This window comes from Antrostomus carolinensis, unplaced genomic scaffold (genome assembly GCF_000700745.2).
Source record: "Antrostomus carolinensis isolate BGI_N321 unplaced genomic scaffold, ASM70074v2 scaffold31554, whole genome shotgun sequence".
NCBI lineage: Eukaryota > Metazoa > Chordata > Aves > Caprimulgiformes > Caprimulgidae > Antrostomus > Antrostomus carolinensis.
Genome location: NW_010309301.1, coordinates 88,772 through 110,161, shown reverse-complemented (window position 1 = coordinate 110,161; position 21,390 = coordinate 88,772). Strand labels below are relative to the sequence as shown.

Sequence of the window (21,390 nt, the reverse complement as noted above, 5' to 3'; positions counted from 1 at the left end):
TTTCCCTCCACATGGCCCAGAGAGGTGGTAGAAGCCCCATCCCTGGAAACCTTCAAGGTCAGGTTAGACAGGGCTCTGAGCAACCTGGTCTAGTTGAAGATGTCCCTGCTCATTGCAGGGGGGTTGGACTAGTTGACTTTTAAAGGTTCCTTCCAACCCTAACTATTCTATGATCTGTCCTTCTCCTCTAAGATTTTAAAAGTTTTTGGATTGCTTTTACACATGTATCCAGTATAGATATATTTCTACCTAAAAAATAGTTCATAGCATCTATTGAGTTGGAAAATTAATTAGACGACCTAATTGATTGTGCATGAGTTCCTCTGTGGAATGTGTTCTGCTGCTGTTGCACTCACCCAGCACAGAAAATCTCAGGAGCTAATTCCTCAGGTCTTTTACTAGAAACTGACAATTAATTGAACATAAAGAAAAAAACCAACCCAAAACAAACTTGATGGGTCTTAACACAAAAAACATTACATGAAAGATCTTTTCTTATTTTATTACAGTAGTGCCAAGACGCCTGAACTGAGCTTGAGGCTCCCTTTATCATTCACAAAACACACAAGTCTGTCCCAAAGGCTCTGTACTCTGAAAAGGAAAAACCCCAACAGCATCCAGAAGTATTGGCAGCCCCACATTACATGTGGGGAGCTAATGCACAGGGAGATTAAGTCACTTGTGTAAGGGTGTACAGGGAGTCTGTAGCAGAGTCTGAAACTGAACCCAGGTCACCTCACTCCCAGCCAAGTGTCTCAACCACAAGACTATCCCTCCTCTTCAGTATGTCAGTGTAAAAAGTAGGCCAAAAAGCAGTTTCCATCCTTTTATACACAGCGTTTTGTAAGGCTGTGAAGTATTATGTATTAGACAGGCATCTGGATCAACAGCAGTTTCTGCGGATACTTTTATCTGTAAACAGAAGCAAAGCTTGTAAGGGCTTTGTAAATTTTACATGAATTATTTTATCTATAAATAGCAGAGTTAAATCTATAAATACTATACTTAATTACAAGGCATTTGAATGATTTTTAAGAATGGAAAATGTATTTAAAGGACTTCTGTGTTCTGTAGCTCTCTAATTTTCATACGTTTTAGGTTCTCGTACTACTCGTATATCATGATGCAGTGATGTGTGGCTACGGCAGGCTATGCAGGGTGTTACACCATGCAGTGCAAACTGAGGAAGGGAGGCTCGGGTCGAGTGACAGGCTAACGCACCCGTGTTACTCAAAGGTTAAGTACTCCTGTGTTGGGAGTTAGCGAGGCTTGCAGTTTGCTGACCCACGTCTGAGTGATTCCTATTCCGTTGAGTATTTACTTATCTTTTGAAGAATCTCTGTATAGCCAGAGTGTAACAAAACTTCTGCTTTAATCTTTTGTACCCCAAAGAGAAGGGGGAAAAAAAAGTGCAAGTATGTGCAGATACATATGCGTGTATATCCATCATCCTCCTTCAACTGCGATCTCCCATTTTTGTATGAAACCAGCATTACTATGTTGAAGTATACAAAGAACAGGCCAGAGCTGTTTGTTCCCTTCAGTGCCCTAGTTAGCTATTCACAGACACCTGGCTCATTTACTGAACCCTGATTCCTTTCTCCCACATCCCCCAAATAAAAATTACTTGCCTGATTCTCACTAACCTGTGTTCTGGAGCACCACTTTTATGAACACCATGAATTGAAACCATTAATTCAAGATGTTCTGTGCATACGCACAGATAGATTTCAGTGATTGTCGTGGCAAAAAATAAAATCAGCTCTGAAGAACTACTGAGATTTATGCAGCATGGAGGTGAGAGAAACCTTTTTCAACCCAGAATCTCTAAAATAAGCAGTGAGAAATCATCCAAAACTGTACAGCGATCAGTGAAACGGACCATTGAGTACAAACTACATTTTCCAAGATTCTGATGCTATTCCCCATGAGTACATAATTAGAAAATACAATTAGAGTGTGTTACTTTTGATTGAGCCAGCATGGCTTAGCTTTTGGAAAGAGGCCTCGGAACCTGGGTGGATCTCTCTCTTCCCTTCACCCCCCAACACTGGCAATTTTCTGTGTGTGGATGTGTGCGTGCACCGTCATAGGCAACGGAGTCATAGGCAACGGGATTTCCCCACTGCATAGTCATTCTCTCATCAACATCAATGAATCTAGCCCTTTACTTGTAACTGGACTTCATGCTGAATGTCCATGTCCAGGCACCTACAAAACCGACAAGTCTTATCTAATAGGGAGGAAACAGAAATCTGTTAGGGTTTCAGTCTCAGAGGTTGAATGTTCATGTTCAAGGCTCTCAGGCTGGTGACTGTTGCCCAAGTTTTAATGATTTGTCCCATGTGTGGAGGCAAATGAAATCTTAGGACCTAACATTCCCATCAACAAGTAGAAGAGATCCTGGTTTCCAGTGCTGGGGTAAAAATAGATCTGCAATACCTGTTACACAAAAATAATGTATACACACACAATAAGTCTGATGGATAAGAAAGGCTCAAAGGCATCAGCACAGATGCTATTAAAAGTTAAGAAATGTTAAACTATATACTAAGAATGTGGAGTTGCTTGCATTTTGAGTAAATGCACCAAAAGTTTCCCGTGTTTGCCTAGAGTATTCATGGTAATTCAAAGTCTTTTAGAAAGACTTGCATTTGTTCTCAAGCAGTATCTTAAGTTAAAAAAAAAAAAAAAGCTCTTCATTACATCGCTAACAGGAGACTTGGTAAAGATCTTTTGCTTTTCTTGCCTGTAGTATGCAAGTAATAAGAGAACTTGACCCTATGTTTGATAATAATCTATGGATTTTTTTTTCCTCCTGTTTTCCTCCTGTTTTTCCTCCTTGTTAATTAGGTCTGTACTCTCTCCCTGCTTGGGGAAATCAGACTTTTGTTCTGGTTTTAAAAAAGAGTATTTAATTGACAATTGTCCTAAATAGTTTCTATAATCCTTAGATTAAAGATGTGATGAATGCAGAAAGTCCTCAGTCACTTGAGGCCAGTCATTCATTGACTTTGGGGGACATTGACCCATTACTGCTAAGCAAAGAGAAGACTCCTTCAACCAAGTGCTCAGTGAAGACAGGAATGACAGTAGACCTTGAAGAAATAATATGAGTTTACTTTGTTAAATTAAATACTAATATATCTGAAATTCATTGGCTCTTTCCAATAAATAAAGAAGTCTAGAAGCTCTGTGAGCATGTTAGACTTTCTAAAGATCATTCACTGTTAGGATCAGGGCAATTGAATGCTTTAGTAAGTATTACCAGAAAGTGTTAAAAGAGAACCCTAGATTCACTGAAAACTTGTAAAATCCAAAGATGACCAGAAGAATAATAACTGAGAGGTAAGGACCATAGTAATATATCCAGAATTGTACAGAAAATTAAGAGTAATGAAACACACAAGTGTTAACATGACATATAGTTTATATTGGTGGGTATAATGTATATATTTAATAAAATTATACTTGCTTATTTGAAAGCACTTGTGAGTCAAGGTTAGATCATTTGCCTTCTTGGAAAGAGATATTTCCTAGTTCTAGCAACAGGTATAGAATACATGAGATAATTCCAGAATTACGGCATGTATTCTGTAACATTTCAACAGAGATACCATCAGACCTATTCAGAGTTAAATAATGCATGTTATTACTGTGTTTATTTTTGGACCACAGTCTTAATGCAAATCCCACGTATGTGGTTAAGCAAAATGAGCCAGATTCTGGTCATGATTACACTGGTGTACACACAGAGTGATGCCACAGTTTCATTGAGGAAGGAATCTGATCCTGTAACACAAAGGGATGCATGGTATTTCAATTAAGTAGTTGATGTGTTTCACCATAGAGTTAGAGGTGAGTTATTAGTGTCTGAAGCAATTTTTGTACATTATTGACTTAAATTTATAACACTTCCTGATTTTTTTGTGCTGTGTGGAGAAAAGTCTTTATGGGAATACAATGTGCGTGCCCCTTGCTTTTGTTCGGTAGAAGTTTTCCACCACCATAATTTCTCAGGAGTGCTGGTCCTTTTGGGTCATGGCATAGAGGGAGTTTGCTTAGGACAAGCCAGATGATTCCTGGCAGCAGTTATAAAGAAATAAGAAAAAAATTGTTGATTGCTGTAATTACCTTGTTAAAGAGCTGCCAGGATTTTAGAAGTTCTGCATTCTGTTAGGACCACAAAAGTCATTTGTCCATGTGTCATTATGATAATATATACTTAACAACACTCAAAACATCATTATTGCGTTTACCACCTTCCCTTTAAGTGATCCACACCGAAAGCAAGTCGACTTCTCGCTATTCCTGCTTTTCCTGCTGTATGTTTACTCATTGTATTTCACTTAGCTTGAGCAATGAAATTGGCTCCCTTCTCCCTCTCACCTTCCCTTTTTGTTTATAACCCGTTTTCAGTTCTGGACTGAGTTTCATTCCAGTGCTCTGTAGTTGTATTGTGTTTCATGACACTGCAGAGGAAGATTAATATTTTAGGGGAAAAAAAAAAAGGTTATTTCTGATGTATTGTACCACTCCCTCTTCTTTTTAAATATGAACACTATCTCTTTAAATCCTGAGTGTTGCATTGTCTGAAAGCGTTTTCCCTTTCTTTGGATGTTGTTCTGTTTAATATACTGTAAGTCATTAGGATCTATTTTTCTTACACAGTTTGCACTACTTTTGGATAGTCTCAGTTATTTTATAGTCAATGTGTTCTGGAGCCAAAGAGAAGAAATATACAGAGCTCGTCTACTAGCTGTGTCTTTACCTTGTTATTTAATAGTTAAAACTTTGTGGTATGTTAAGAGACTTTCTATAACGTGGCACTTCTTAAGGACGCTTTTTAAAAAGTAGTAATAAACTTCAGCCAGCTTGTTCTTTTTAAGTGAAACTTCCAGAATTCTTCAGTTGAATCCATTCTCCTTAATAATCATCTGGTCTTGAGGATATGTCACTTTTTTGCAAAAAGAGATGGAAATTAGCTTAGAATTTTATTTCATTGTTGCTAGCCTGTGAAAGAAATTGGAAAAATTAAAATCTGCAAAGAAATGTTCCTTTGTATCTTATACGGCAGAGTGGGTTAGAGTTTGTCAGGTAACTGATTATTCAGAAATGAGAAGTTATTCTGCATTTAGCTGCATTGCTTACTGTTTTCTTCATCATGGAAAAGAATAAAATGTGGTAACAATTTTCTGTATTTGGACTGCTGCCGCACATAATTGGGAACAACAGAGCTAAAGCCTTGATTTTGGTGAAATGCTTAGTCTGCGTGTTGGATTAAAATGTGTGCAACAAATCACTCCAATTCTATAATAATTTTTTGAACATTATTTTTTTATTTTATTACTGTAATGTTATTACTTTTCAGTTACAGACTTCAAGAACTGGGTCAGTTGCAAGAACAAAATTGGCATGAAAATCATTGTATATTTGTTCTTGAAAATGGATTGCCAAAATACTTTTTAAAATGGTCAGCCTGAATTGTTCTGTACATCAAATGGAACTGATAATGTTAGTCTCACATGGGTAGTAAACTGTTATTTGAAAGTCCTGTTCTTTAACCAGTAACCTAGGAAGACTAGATAGTATTTGCTAGATAGATATGTTAAACAGATCATCTGTGCAGAAATGGATTTGTGAAGCAGCTTACGGAATGGAAAATAAATCTAGGCTGAAGCGTGCCAGCAAGTCAATATATGAGAACAATTTGCAACAAGCAAAGGTGAAGAAGACATGCAGAAATGGGGTCATCAGAATCGTGAGTTAGAGTATGATATTCCTGGGGCTGGAACGTATGAGACAGTAACTAACTTTTGTGGCTGACTAATACAGAATAAGGAGTTATGATACCAGTGGAAGTTATTTATTGCAAGCATTAGATATGCTTCCATGGATGTTTTTTACTCATGTTAAAGTAAGGAGAGGCAGCTTGGAGCTGTGATCTGTCCGCAGCACAGTTCTGGTATTTTGAGACATTTCTACTGCCAGATTTATACCCTTGCCAGAAACAGTGCCTGAGTGGTTGCACTCCGAGTCCCCAGTTCCAGTGACACTTGGCATTAGCAGTGTTAAATCTCAGCAGCGTGAGCTCTGTGCTGCAGTGTGTGCTGAAACAGCTGGGAAAGGGTCTTGGTAATATGTGAAGCCATCTCTGGCACTGGAAGGGAGCAGACGGAAGCAGCATGGTGATAGGTGATAGTTTCTTCACATACCACAGCTAAGCCTACCAAACCTCATTGGTAACAAGTGTTAGACATCATAGGAAATAAGTTTTAAAATATTTACAAAGTTTTGTTTTCTTTCCTTCTGAACACTCTCTGATATCTTTGCCATGTACTTTCCAATGATGACACATTGGGATCTGACTGGGGTGAGTAATGGTGTCTGGCTGGGGGGAGGAGGGGACAGGGAGTGCTTAACAGTGAGTAATTATTTAAGGAAATAGCCTGTGTGGAAAAAAGAGTGTTGTGATTGGATGCATTTATCAACTGGCATTTCAGTGTCACCTGTGGATGGAGAATTATTGTGTCTGACTTTTTAAATGGTTGGAAGGCAGTGCACTGAGCTAACGTGGGAATGTTGTGCTGTGTGTCTGATCTTGATTCAGTTCGTGAAGTGAGATGTGTGACATGTCCCTTGTTAGGAAAGACAGAGGTAAATAATAGTTATCACATGGGGTCCTGAGCATGGTCATTCACTTTCTGACCAGCGCTTACAAGCCACAAAGTCCTGTGTACAAAACATGATTTCATGATGCCCTACAAGCAACTGAAAGGGATGTTTTGCAAGTGAGAATGGAGTGATGAGTGCATTGCCCTTCCCTGTTTCTCTGGTACAGTAACAGACACGGGTTTGCATTAATCTTTTGGGAGGTATATGTGCATAAAGCATTGTTTGTTCTCTCTGTCCTTATCAGGAGATTTTAGTATGTCTGAAAATATCTAGAATAACTTTGAAGTACGTTTGGAAATTGAACCTGAAATGCTAAACCTTTGTGTTCTGTAACTCTCTCTTACAGTCAGCTTGGTTGTGCCATGCTCTTGTGTCAGTTCTGAGACTCTCTGTAGTTCTTGGAATTTTACTGCAAAAATTCTAATTTCAGGCACAGCAGATCCTGCCTCTTGAAATGAAATGCATGATATTTTTCTCCATCATCTTTAAATAAATTGCTACCCTCTCTGAAGAGAGCCAAATGATTGAAGTACAGTGAAACATACAGTGATGGAAGCTGTGTTTTTCCATTAACAGTATAGTTCACAATCCTGTCAAGAAAAATGACTTTCTGAAAGAACTACAATTTTAAGAGTTGGCATTTCCTGTCATATCCATGGTGCCATTTTGTCACCATTTATTTCAGATTTTAGATTAGAATATCCAACATACTTTTCTTCCATTCCTGGTTTTTAAACTCAGGAAAAGTTATAGGAGTTTTGTTTGTGCAAGCACACCTGAATCAGCTTAGGATTCTCCCTCCCCTCCCCCCCCATTTTGGATACTTGAGAAAAAATAGTTGAAATTTGCCTGAAGTTGTGTACCATGTTAAAAAGATTCTGCTACTGGAAACTCAGACTGCCAACCTTTTAGCTAACATTGTTCTTTGGCTGTGTGAGATCAGTTTCCAAAAGAGCATTGTCAGCTACAACCAATTGTGATTCTCTTTTCTAATGGCTGGCCAAGCAGTGGCACGGGCTGTCAAGTACAGTGGTCACACGTGAGCAGCGCTGAGCAGGCTTTGCAGAGACGAGACTGTGTTTCTGCCTTGCACAGTCTCACTTCCACTATTCCTCTTTTATGCCTAGCTGGTAACAAGAACAACAACCAACCCACCAAACAGCAGAAACAAAAATGCTGTTAGGCAGGAAAGTAAGTTGTAATAAAGATCAGCTTTAAGGTACGTCACTTGCCTTAGAGCCCTTTCTGACTTTTCTTTCATTATTTGTATGATATTGGAATATTCCTTCCTTTCCATTTTCCCCTGTAGTAAAGAAAGGGAAAGTTGCCAGTTTGCGTTGCTGAGGGTGGTTTCAGTTGCACAGCAGTCTTGGCTGGATTTGGGGGTTCATACAGAATTTACCCATGTGAAGTGCTAACAGCTAGGAGGAATGCTTCCTCCCTCCAAGCAACATTCTGTGTTCGCTGCTCAGCCATTGTGCAGCACATGGTGCTGTGTGAGCTGTGCATGGTGTGCTGAGAACTGGAAAAACAGCACTCATTTTATTGTTATCCATTTCTTTATAATGACAAGAGATGGCATTTTCATGTTTTCAATAATGAGATCTGGATCATGATAACATACATGCTGGCTTGCTGGGGTTCTATCCTTCGACCTTTGCATCCATTTTGTTTCCATTTATTTTAACAGGGCTGGAGGAGTCTGTCAGCCTCCCTCGCAGGTGGTTATCAGTTTGCAAAATCAGGCTGTTAATTTGAAACATCAAGAACTCTTTATAGGAGATTTATAAGGAATGAATCTTGGAGGAAAGCGCGACCAGATTTTAAACCAGCATCCTTGCACTCGCATAATTGTTTAATCAGGGTTCCATTAGCTCATATTTTTTTAAACTGTATTTTTACATTAAAAACTGTATTGTGCTTGAAAACAAACAGAGGTTAACATGAACTGAGGGCTTAAGATGTGTATCTGGTGTCGAAAGTTTTGCATTATCCTAGTGCTTGGAGTCTCTTTGGTGCTGTCCAGCATTACTTGGAATGATTATCAGTATTTATTGCTGTGCTTGGTTTTGATCAAAGCCTGCCAGTACTATATATTTGAGCAGCCTCTCTGCTGCTTTTAGGAACATAAAGGATCTTCTGAGAAGATAATTAAAATTATTTGATGATTGTGGCTGAAACAGGAGCGAGCTCTAGATCAAAATGCAGCTTGATTCTTTCCTGCAGACTTAATAAGCTGGATTCTTGCATGGTGTAAACAAGCCTCATTCTATTGCCCTCTTGCTCTTTTTGATAGTATATGACCTTAATGTGGTTTCACAGTTTCTGCCATCTTCTCAGTTGTGTGAAGCTCTCTGTGGAATTATTCCTTATCAAAATAGTGAAGTATGTGAAGAAGCAGATAAAGTTGTTAGATAACCGTGACTAATGCCTTACTGAAGGCTGCTTGCCTGTGCTGAGATTTGTGTTAGAAGTGAGTTAAAACATTAGAATTATCAGTTGCACATCTTTTAAAAAAATATTTTTACTAAAATAATTTCAAGTCTCAACATTTTTCAATTAAAATGAAAGTACCTCTGGAAAAACAAACAAACAAACAATGTAACAGCTTTTCTGGCTATATTTTCCCCTTTTCTCTCTTTTCAACTCCTAACTGATCAGTTGGAACCTTGTGTGTGAACTTTAGTCATTGAAGTAGTTTGAGTAATTGAAAATGACATGAACTATAAGGAAACTTTGTTGCTACAAAATAAAGATTGGTGTTTTAAGCTCATATCCCAAGTCAGTGCCTTGTAGCATAGACCGTAGGGTTTACTGCATCTTCTGAAATCAGCATGTTTCATAAAACCAAATACCCTCAAGGAAAATGGTGTAACTCAAGGAAATCTCTTTATATGTGATACCATTCTCTTCCCATTTTGCCATCATGTTAGTGGAATCCCATTTGATTCTTGTAGGCCTTCATCTTGCAATGTGTCAAAGAAATCTTAAACTATTAAGAATTCTTTAATTATAGAGCTCTTTTTATTAAGCCTCTGTGTAAAAAAAAAAAAAAAAAAAAGGACTTTAAGTGTGGATTTCTCTGTGGCCATAGGTCAGCGTGTACATCCAAATGATATTTTTCTTATGTATTTTCTGACCTTAAGAATTTTCCATTAAGAACGCAAAAGAAAATCTTACTTGGGAAAAGGTGAAAGATTGTATTTGAGAAAATAGAAGGAAAACTGTACTCAGTAGAAAACTGAATATTAAGAATAAAATTTATCAGGGCAAAAGATTAGGTGAAAATAAAGTCTGTAATTCTCCATACTAAAGTACTATTAACTTGGATAATAACAAATAGGAGCTTTTGCTTGGTTTTGAGTGCATATTTGACCTACTTCTTGTTACTGAAAACTTATGGAAAAATTTGCATGACTACAAAGTCAACTTCATTGGGTTCACTATATTTCTAAGTCTTATTAGCCAATGCTAATAGAATGCTAAGTCATTTATAGCTTGAAAGCAAACAATTGTAAATGCTGATCCATTCATATTCTACCATAAAATACAAGATGGGTTATTCACTACTGTCTGATGCGTGCTTCCCGTTGCGACAGAGAACAAAATGACTCCTTTTTAAACTGTCTATATATAAACAGCATAGGGACAATCTACAATGAGGGATTTCATTCTGAGGAGGTACACTGGAGGTTTCCTGTTGCTGACACAAAACTGTGGTGTTTCTAAAGAAATTGTCATCTATTGTTTTTACATTAGGAGTTTTAATAGTGGGAGTTCTGCACACAGTAGAGTAGATAGCTCTCAGACCTTATTTTGTTCAAGGATGAAGAATCGATCTTGGAACTAAAATTTTTTAATTGATAGGTATAATTGATCATGATTTAATTTGTAATCATGTGCTAAAGGAAATAGATAAAGCTGGTAATACTTGGTTTTGTACAGTGTGCTTCCAAAGCTGCATTTCTACATTGAGAAATGAAAAAGAAGGCAATGTAAGTTTTGACAAAAGCAACACAAGCCTGTCTGCCTAGGTAAATGAAACCAGTTGCAAAAATGTTTAAAAAATGTCAAAAGAACTTGTTAGAAGCTGTAGTGTAGAAAATTAATATGAGAAGTGAAAGGACACAATCAGAAATAGCAAGCCGAAAAGAGTTAAGATGATGAAAAGGAATTATGTAACCAAGAGTAAGAGAGAAATTATGAGAGATTCTGACCCATTTCATGATGAGGTTCACAGAACTGCTAGGGAAGAGGGGGTAGAAGCGTTCAGTAAATGTAGCTGTACTGTTTGGAGGTGATAGGACAGAAATTTTATATTTGCAGTCTGACAGCACTTCAGGATGACATTAAATAGCAGTAATTGCATTTACATATTTTTATACAGCTAGTCCAGATAACCAGCACCAGGGAGACTGAAAAGAGCTAACTAAAGGGTTCTTATATCATGCAGGTTAATTCTCCATAAATCTGGAAATACAGGACAAATTTCCAGAGGCTGGAAGAAAATTATTATTGTTTCAATATTTAAAAAGGAAAATAGATGATCTGGGTGATTATAGGTCTGTTAAACAGGCAAAAGATAGAATCACAATTACAGGATGTCATACATAGTTAATGAAGACTAAATGGTAATTAGTGTCATTTAGTACACGGTTATCAGAAATAGGTCTTTAAAACTAACTAGATATCCATTCTGAGATCGCGTTTAATTGATGAAGATAATAGTAACAGTATAACAGTGTTGCATATCTTACAGGACTTCTGTATGCCATTTTATTTATTATATCGAAGAGTGACTTGATTAATCAGTAGAATTATTGCATGTGGACATAGCATCCCTAGATTGGAATGAAGATTACTTAAATTATAGGTGCACCTAGTGTGGGGAGATGGGGCAGATGGGAAAGACATCCCTTCTTACTTCTACCCTGTTTAACCCTATTTATCAATAGGGTTTAGTGGAAACGTTATTGTTAACAAAGTTTAGAAGTGGCACGAAAATCGGAGGAATTTATAATGTCACAGCGATAAGGCAGTGTGGATTACTTAGTGACTTTGGCTGAGGCACCTGGTGACTATTTCAGTACAGACAAACATCAGGTTCATAATTTGCTGGCTGTGCTTACAGAATGCTGGACTCTGTCCTGGTGCACCATAAGAGAAAAACATTTTAGGGTCGTTTGTGAGGAATTAACCAGAGTGCGTACCCTGGATGTACAGGAGGCAGCAAGAGTTGGCAGTACCACTGTTTGGTTGTTGCCCTTGGAAAATGGAACAAAATAAAGCCTACTGGTATTTTATTAACAACTTCACTTAATTCTGTCTGTTGGCTAAGTGGCCTGTCCTACCATAAGCAAATCGAAGCAGATGTGTTCCACATGCCCTTCATTCAGCTGTAGGCAAAGCTTACCCACATATCTGTTACACCATATGCCTGAATAACAGTGAAAACTGTTCTCAAAACACTTTCTGTAGTCTGTATTCTCTTTACTTGAGACTCATTTGAGAGCACCACTTGTGGAAATAAACATATCCTAACTCTTTTATCAGTATTACTTTAATTAATGCACTGAATATTTTAAAAAACCTGATGAAAAGGCCTCCCAAGGAGTATTACCAGAGATTAAACCAAGCAGCTAAGGGGTTGTGCAGAATCATAAGTATATAATACTCCTGGTAAAATAGTGAGAAAGTATTTATAGAGCTGCTCATTTTCAGTGGATTTGAATGAGAAGACAACTTGAGAAAAATCCTCTGTAGAACATTGCTAAGTAAAATTGTTGGGCTGGTGGGCAATGTAAATGCAGAAGTCTTGCCTACATGTGCTCTTGTTTTGCTTTATTATACGTTTTGGTGTGTATTTTTATTGTGATGCTGATTAAGTTTCCTGTCTTTGGCACAGATTACAGGACTGGCCCTTGCTTCACTTTGATAACCAACCAGATGTGCCAGGGACAGCTCAGTGGAATAGTCTGCACAAAAACCCTCTGCTGTGCAACAGTTGGGAGAGCGTGGGGCCACCCCTGTGAAATGTGTCCTGCCCAACCGCATCCCTGCCGCCGAGGCTTCATTCCAAACATTCGAACTGGGGCCTGTCAAGGTAAGTTAGCAGCAAAGCTTCCCCAAAAGCTGCTGAAATTGTTACTGGATTAATCTTAATTGAGTTACACTGCTGTGAATAACCTGTCCTAAGCCATTCTCAGCTATATGTGTGAAGAATGGAAAAACATTGTCAGATGCATTACTTCATGATTCAGTGAGTGCCTGATGTTCAAGTGAGTACATTAGTAACTTAGGTCATGTGAGAGCAGCCAGCATCTTAATGAATTTCTCATTGCCAGCAGCCCTTTCCCGGGGTTCTGTAATGGTGTTTTTCTGAGTGTACCACTCAATCATTCCATGGAGGAATTTATTCTATTTCAAAAAGCACTCAAAACATGCAAAAATCAGTCTGTGGCAATACTGTTCCATTTATCCGGTGTGGGATTTTTTAGCCGAAATTTGTTGATTTTGGATTCCTCTTGGGTGTCTTATCTCTTGAGCTACACTGCTTCAACCTGGAGAAAAGTGCATGGCATGCCATTTGAAATGCCCTATTATGTATTTTATACAATTTTGGAAATGCATTTGCATTTTTTTCAAATCATAAAATCTACCCAGATGTTGCTTACTTCTTTCAGAGCATGCCTTACCATAGAAAGTCCTTACACTGCTTTTGGCTTTTATTCTAATACTTCCAGCTGTATAAATTCTTTTATTGTCTGGATGTCTGGCAGGAAACAGGAGAAAGTTAACAGGGGCAGCTATGTATTAAACTGATGTGGATTATACATTCCCAGGACCATATCTTTGGGGCTAGTTTATTTCAATCTGTCTAACTTTCTCTAATAAGTTACAATATTTTTGAAAATAGGGACGATAAAGATTATAAATCTATGAGTAATTTTTTTAAATTAGGAAATTCCTATGAAGGACTTGAAGGCATTCCATTGCATTAAAAATGTAGATATCCTTTGTTATAGGCCAAGTCCTGGCTGGTGCCTGCAGACAGGCATGATGGGCTTCAAGATGGGCATGTTTGTGTATGCCGCATAATGGGCACGTATTTTGACCTCAGCCATTCTGTTCCCCCTCTCACTGTAAAGGTCAGAACTAAATTGTACAGAAATCTGTGAATTGAGGTTCTGGACGCTTCTGAAATTTTATGTGCATAAATATGTGGCCCACACCCCTGAACTCATGCCACACCTAGTTATATTCCTCTTGTTTGTGTCACGAAAAAGCTACAGTGACCTCTCTAATGAGTTTGTGCAGTTTGGAATAAGGCTGGTTCTGATTGCTGCACATTTCTTAGCATGCAGCTACATTTGTGCTAATCTGTATGTGGTGCCAACACAGTTTTGGCCCTGTACATTTGATTTGTACTTTCCAGTTTTCACTTCTCGTGTAATGTGTTCATAATTTCAACAGATCTGCTATGGAACCACATATTAGCTTTATTTTTAATATAATTGTACTAAATCCAGTCCTTTTGAAATCAGATAACATCCATTCAGACTGAAGACATTTCAGGGATTTCACAGCCATATTCAGTCTAAATAAGGGAAGGCAGGTTAAATAAAATCCAGGTTCTCTGAAGAGAAGAAGGAATCGTTATTATAGTGTGGAGAAGTGAGAAAAAATAAAATGGAGAGGAGGGCAAGTTTATTTTAAAAAGTAAATAGAGTATCGCTGCCCACATTCTGACTGTCTGTCTGGCCGAAAGTTAAATTAATATCACAGCTGAGATTTTTAAAGATACAAAGGAGGAAAATGAAAGCCAAAAAGGTGGGATTTTGAAACAGACGTTGTGACTCAGGAGCATGACTTCTATTTTTTTAATTTTTTTTTTAAAGTCAGTACAGTGGCATGAAGTATGGCTGATTACAGTTATTAAAGCAGAGCATATTGCTGTAGCTCGAGTCTCAGCAGCGATGTGGTTGTGTCAAGGGTGCTGAGGCTGTGCTAGTTCTCTGTGCCTCCCAGCACAGCGGTTAGCTCAGGCTCAGCACTGCTCTGGCTCTGCTGCTGCACCCCCCTGACCTGATTCAGTCAGCCCAGGGATCTTTACATAATGCTCTGCGATGTGGTACAGATATGCCCCTTGGCGTTCCTGAAGCTTCCTACTTGTGGCTCCCAGGGAAATTGCCTCTTGGCCTTTTGTACAGACATAATACTTTGCTTTTCAGACTACAGGACACATTACAGCTGGCTCTCTGGGATTTATAAAGGGAGATTTGAAGGCGTCATCTCCTTCAGCTTGTGTCCCTGCATTGAAACCGATCCTAGTGTGAAGCCCAAGAATTCAAGAGAGAGTTTTACCAGCAGCAGCTGGTAATCCCTGGGGAAATGAGGGAAGCACAGGCGTTTGGGTTTGAGAGTGGCGAGTGCTGGTTGCTCCTGAAGGACAGGGAGCAGCAGACACAGGGCAGCCCCTGGGGACTGTGAGCCAGACCTCTGCTGGCTCTTATCGAAATGCCACTCCTCCTCCTTTAGTCTCTTTTCTGTAGCTGTTACTAAGCTGTAGCAACACTTTTGCAGCTAGGTGACGACACACATGTTGTGCTAAAATAGCTGTGAGGCCAAAAACTGGGGCCTCTTGAAAATGTTTGTCTTTAGCTTCCTACCTAGCCTGTGATATCATCTTTGTTGTTTCATTTTCTTGAGTGAAAAATGTAAAAGCAAAGAGAGAGAAATAAAGGGGGAAAACCCTCCCAAATCTGTGAATGTCTAAGCAGGTCATTAATAATTCCTCCTGAGACATTAATTGTGGCTATGAAACTCCTTGAGTCAAATCCTAACCACAGCTTAAGGTCACGGGTGCTGATCTTACTGGAGTGATGAGTTAATAATTTCCATCAAGAATGACCTCTGTGAGGCCCCCTCCATGCACATTGCACTCTGCTCTTCCGCGCGTCCTGCGTCTCTGTGCTGGTGGGCTATGCACTGTATGCAGTTGCCAAGATTTTCAAAGGGGCAAGTGATTTTGGGTGCCCAGCTTCAGATACTTTAAAGGAACCTGGTATTTGGCAGGCTGTGTTCTCTGCACACCATTCCCCAGATGTTTTGGAAAAACAGAGCAAGAGCAGTTAGATGTTTAATGTCTGTAACAATAATAGCCATGTGATTTCTTGCAGAAAATATTTAGAGTACTGTACTTAATCATACTTTGCATAGAGTAATTACAAAATTAGTGTCTGTCTTCACAACCAAGTATCATAATATTTTGATGGGTGAAGAATGGATTTAGGCATATTTACTTTAATTTCTGTGTAGACAAATTATTATGGCTGTTCTTGAGAAATGAATTAAAAGTGGATGTTTTTTCCTTTTTTATATGATAGATGTGGATGAATGCCAAGCCATCCCTGGGATCTGTCAAGGGGGAAATTGCATTAATACTGTTGGATCTTTTGAGTGCAAATGCCCAGCTGGACACAAGTTTAATGAAGTGACACAAAAATGTGATGGTAAGAACTTTTAGAACTTTCTTCTGAAAGTAAAGTAGGGAGGAAAGTTGTCTTTTTGGGGCCAACTTTGTTTAGAAGTTTGTAACAAACTTTCCCGTCTCTTTTGCCTTAAGTATGCAAATAGCATTCTTCACAACAAATATGGGTAGTGGTCCTTTCTCCTTCCAAACCAGAGATTCTTAAACATTGTGCCTGCAGCTTTTTCCAGCCTCTTACTCACATCACATTTTACAGACTTAAAGGTACATCTGAAATAATTTCAACATTAAAACTAAAAATATTTTTTAACTGATATGTTGCTTTAGAAATGCTTGAGGCACATGTCTCTGTGTTGATCTTTTAACCAAAGAGTGTATTTGACTGAAAGGTTTGACACATTCCCACCTACTCAGGTAAACTGTATTTAACGTTAGTGGGAGTTTGACAGTGCTGAGTGAAATCTGCAGGACTGTGCTCTAAACTCATCCTTACAATTGCAGGTGTTTAAAGAAGGACAAACATTTTATCTTTCCTTATTGGCCATCCTATTTTTGAAGTACAACAGTTGCTAGATATTAGTGTGGAAATTTGCAATGTGTGATTGTGGAATCTTGCTAATTTTTAACTGTGATTTGATAGGGGTTTTGTTTCTCTGTAATATAATAATCAGGTATAGATGTCTCCTTTACTTTAAGAGAATATACATAAAGAACGTAGTACTAAAATGTGTCAATTGCACAGTTTTGATTCTTCTTCTTTACTGTGAAGTGCAGATAATTTTTAAACTCTTACAACAGATTGTCCTTTCTGTCATTAGACAAAAATTAAATTAATTTGAGCAGACAAGTTTCATAAGTGGTTAGTGATTTTGGAGTGCCAAATTTCAATATCGTAAAGGTGCGTGACTGAGAGAGTAAGGTGTGCATGTACCACACTTTCTTGCATCAGTTGCCTTTCAGGAAGCACTCAAAATTTTTTAGTAATTTTGGAAGAATTATAATTTACCTTTCAAAAGAAAAATTTCTACCAAAACTTTATAGTTTAATTGCAGATTAGGGAAAGCAGTTTCAGAAGAGCTTGAATACAGCATGGTTTTCATACTGACTGCCAATGGGTTGGCCAGAAAACAACCCAATGTTAGGGTAGAACAATATTGCAAGTATTTCCTTTTGTGGATGAAGTACCAAGAACATGGTGAACAGGAAAGACTGAACATGTGCCTTGTTAAGTATTAGTACCTGAAAAACTGAGAACTGTAGTCATGCATAGGCTGCATTGTATAAACAGTCCTATGGTATTTTTTGATTGCTGAATCATATAAAAAGAAAACACAAACAAAAAAACACAAACAAAGAACAAAACACCCTAACCAACCATCACTTTCAGAGCCTGCACTTAGTAATAGTTCAGGGACTGGACCCAGGAACCTGGGATGGCTTGATTCATTGCCAAATCCTGCCACAGATGTCCTGCTCCGTCTTGTGAAATCCCTTTGGAGTGATCGCCTGGCCTCAAAGATAGGATGAAGTTTCCTTTCTTCAATTCCATACCTGTAAAGTTTTGAACCTCAGCAGACAGAGACTTATTTTAAGTACATCTTCATATCGCATGTACCAAGCAATTTTAGTTAACACTGTGTAGGTATTAATAAAATTCAAAGAATTAAAAGTAGCACCCTTATACCAGTGGCGTGAAACAGCATCGTGATTCAACAGTTAAGAGCATAGTCATGTAACAACAGAATATCCATTCTGCATTTTTTAATTATCCCTTTGAGTTTTAAGTTGAAATCTCCAATATAAGACAAGATATTTGCATTATAGTAATTAATTCTAATACGTAATAACATCTGATCATGTGCTTAGTTTAACTTCCTATCTAGTATGTAGGACTTCTGACAACTGTAATGTGTCCTTCATCAGTGATTTAGTAAAACCAGGAGCTACCTGCTGAGTTACCAGAACTGTTTTTTCAGTGGGTCCCCATTAAAATAAGGTCATGATAGAAATCATCAGGTCCAGTGAGACGGTGCAACAAGATGGGAAATGAGGTGTATTGGCTGAAGTTCTCTTTATTAATATAGCTGGTGGAAAACTGTGTTTTAAGTGTTACAGTCTTTCACTGCTTCCTATTGACATTCTTCTTCCAGTTGCATTAATGCTGAGGTAAATACTTTTTTGTGGTGATTGAGGGGAGTAATTTTTCCTGGAGTGACATTTACATCTGTGAGTACATTGGGCATAGTTACCTTTATAAAACTCACATACTTAACAATGACAATGTTGCTTATATGAATGTCAACACTAATATAAATAGTGAAATACTGTTTGGGTTAGGCTCAACCCTAAAATAAAGAGTGATAGTTTTGCTTTTAAAAAGGTCTGACTCTATATAAACAGTGGCAACACTGACTTTAAGATAAACATTGGTGAATTTGAGTCAGAAAATGCTTGAATCTGATCCATTTACGACTGCATTTTTCTCTGTTAATTAAGAGCTCTATTCAGAACAAAATTCAATTTCCACATTTTTTGTCACTGAGACTTTTGGGACTCCTGTGGAGTATAATCCTGGAGCAGAAGCCAGAAGTCTCTTAGCAGTGCTCCCAGGGCACTCGGACTTGAGGCTTTGGCAACACCCTTGAAGTAGCACTGAACAAAAAGTCACGCCCCTCTCACACACCCAAGCGAGGAATGCGACCCACATCACGACAGCTAGCAAGATGCTGGGGAGGAGTGTGTGCACAGGGGGCCCAAGGCCCCACACTGCTTAGGATAGGTCAGTCTGCACGGCTTGAATATCTGTATGCCACCTCAGTCCCTCCACTCCTTCCCTGCAAAGGCAAGGGGCCACAAAGGTATTAGAGCATCCAGTGCTTTACCTAGGGGAAGAGGAATTGATGATTTTTATATTACTGAATTTTTGTATTACCATCTTTGCAGGAGAAGCAGAACAGAGATCCTCTCTACTTGCTAAAATGCTCATTAACGGTCCTGTGGGACTTTGGATGTTCCCCCATCTGTTGGGGCCAAATTCCAATTTAGGCGTTACATTTAAATTCCTCCAATCGTTTTTAATGACTGTGATATTATTCACTCCTTGCCTTGGCATGTTGGGTGGCGTTGCAGTATTTAATCTCAGAAATTTTTGTGGTTGGTGAAATCATTATTACAGCCATGTGTCTATCTATTTGGAGATCTCTGGAGGAGAGGTTGGATAGAGTCCTGCGATGCCATTATTTCTGGCTGGATTCTGCCTGTCGGGGGAACAACTGGGTGATTGTAGGTGACTGTGACAGGCAGTTGTCATTGATCACTCTACAGAATAACCTCCATTTCTGCTCTGCTTTGATGATTCTTCTTGTAGGTACCATGGAAAAAAGCGAGCTGTCTTTAAGCTCAGCTGGACTCCAGGTTCCAAGAAGATGCAAGCAGTGCTAAGTAGATACAGCTGCATTGTTAAGATAGTCACTAGAAGCCAGGAGGAAAGTAACTACACATCACAGGCGGGCTACTGATGGTAATTAAGGAGCACTTGGGGCTGACATAGGTTGTTATTCACATGACTGTAGATAACATAAACTCCTAGCTGTAGAAGAAACCCTTCAAGTTCCCTCTGTTCATGAATGCAGCTATGATCAGGTGTGAGAAAATATTTGTTAGGTTTTTTCCTGCAGACTTTGAAAATTTTTTTGCATTGGGTCTATGATAATGATTTAGTTTATGGATTGAGATTCATTAGTGAAGAAAATCACAATATGGACTTCTATTTTAAAGTCACTGACAAAATCTAAAGGGAATTGTGGACATTGCCTGACTTCTGCAGTAGATGTTTCAGTTTCTGTCTAGAGATCTGTTGAAACTTCAGAACATTCACTTAGTGGAGAAAGCCAGGAAAGGTAATTTTTTTTTGTTAGTTAAACAGGGCCTTGTTGCTCAGTGCTTTTATATGGGGGATTTCCAAGAAAAACCCAAGTAGAGGAAGAAGCATGGGCAATTCAGTAGGTGCTACTCTTCCTTTTGAGTCAGTATTGAACCATTGTCTCATTATGGTGCCAGGAGACTCTGTGCTGCTGGAGATACCATGAGACACAATGGTTAAGCTCCTGATCGCTATGGTTGTTAAAGATCCCATGACAGTTTCCGAAATTCTAGTGTGCAGAATTCAAACTGGAAGGGTTACAGTTTACTTACAGTTAGTAAATCCCCTCTGCAGTTGAGGATTTTCATCCATCATTATTAAGCAGTAAAACAAACTCTATGGCTTTTTGCAATTTACAGATACAATATTTTCTTAGATTCTGTTTCAGTTTTGTGTGTAAGATGCCTAACAAAAGATCCTGATTCAAAACTGCTGATTATGTCCCTTGTACTTAAGTTAGGAGAGGTTTCAGACCACACTGAATTTGGTCATTAATATTAATTATAAAATACTTATTCTCATGCCAGAACTAATTTAGCTAACTTGTCCCTGCTTCTCTTTTTGCCTTGAAGATATTGATGAATGCAGCACCATTCCTGGGATCTGTGATGGAGGAGAGTGTTCAAACACAGTTAGCAGTTACTTCTGCAAGTGTCCTCCAGGGTTTTATACAGCTCCTGATGGCTTAAAGTGCATAGGTGAGTAGAATCCTGTAACTAATAATAGAATCACAGAAATAAAGATTATCTAGGTCCAACCCCCCTACCATGAGCAGGGACACCTTCCACTAGACCAGGTTGCTCAAAGCATCATCCAACCTGGCCTTGAACACTTCCAGGGAGGGGGCATCCACAGCTTCTCTGAGAAACCTGTTGCAGTGTCTCACCACCCTCACAGTAAAGAATTTCTTCCTAATATCCAGTCTAAACCTACCCTCTTCCAGTTTAAAGCCATTACCCCTCATTCTATCACTACATGTCCTTGTAAAAGTCCCTCCCCTGGCTTCCTGTAGGTCCCTTCAGGTATTGGAAGGCTGCTATAAGGTCTCCCCAGAGCCTTCTCTTCTGCAGGCCAAACAGCCCCACTCTCTCAGCCTGTCCTCACAGGAGAGGTGCTCCAGCCCTCTGATCATCCTGGTGGCCTCCTCTGGACTTGCTTCAGTAGGTGAATGAATAATAAGACAGTAGGTGTCATGAACATCCATGAGTATCTAAAGTGGGTAGCAGTGTACCAGAAATGTATTTCAACTCATGATCTTGAAATCTTTCTTTTATATAGAAGTACCTCATGTATTCTGAAATGA

The 21,390-nt window shown here is 38.7% G+C and overlaps 1 protein-coding gene across 1 annotated transcript in view; it reads left to right on the top strand.

The window, feature by feature from the left end:
* The window catches only part of LOC104523486 (fibrillin-1), a gene marked incomplete at both ends in the record, with an annotated part of 135,549 nt that overhangs the window by 26,752 nt on the left and 87,407 nt on the right, over positions 1-21,390 (top strand). Inside the window, 3 exons of the mRNA XM_010166082.2 lie at positions 12,581-12,778; positions 16,062-16,187; positions 20,660-20,785. Of these exons, the coding sequence (XP_010164384.2) occupies positions 12,581-12,778; positions 16,062-16,187; positions 20,660-20,785 (450 nt within the window). The remainder of the gene's footprint in view (positions 1-12,580; positions 12,779-16,061; positions 16,188-20,659; positions 20,786-21,390) is intronic.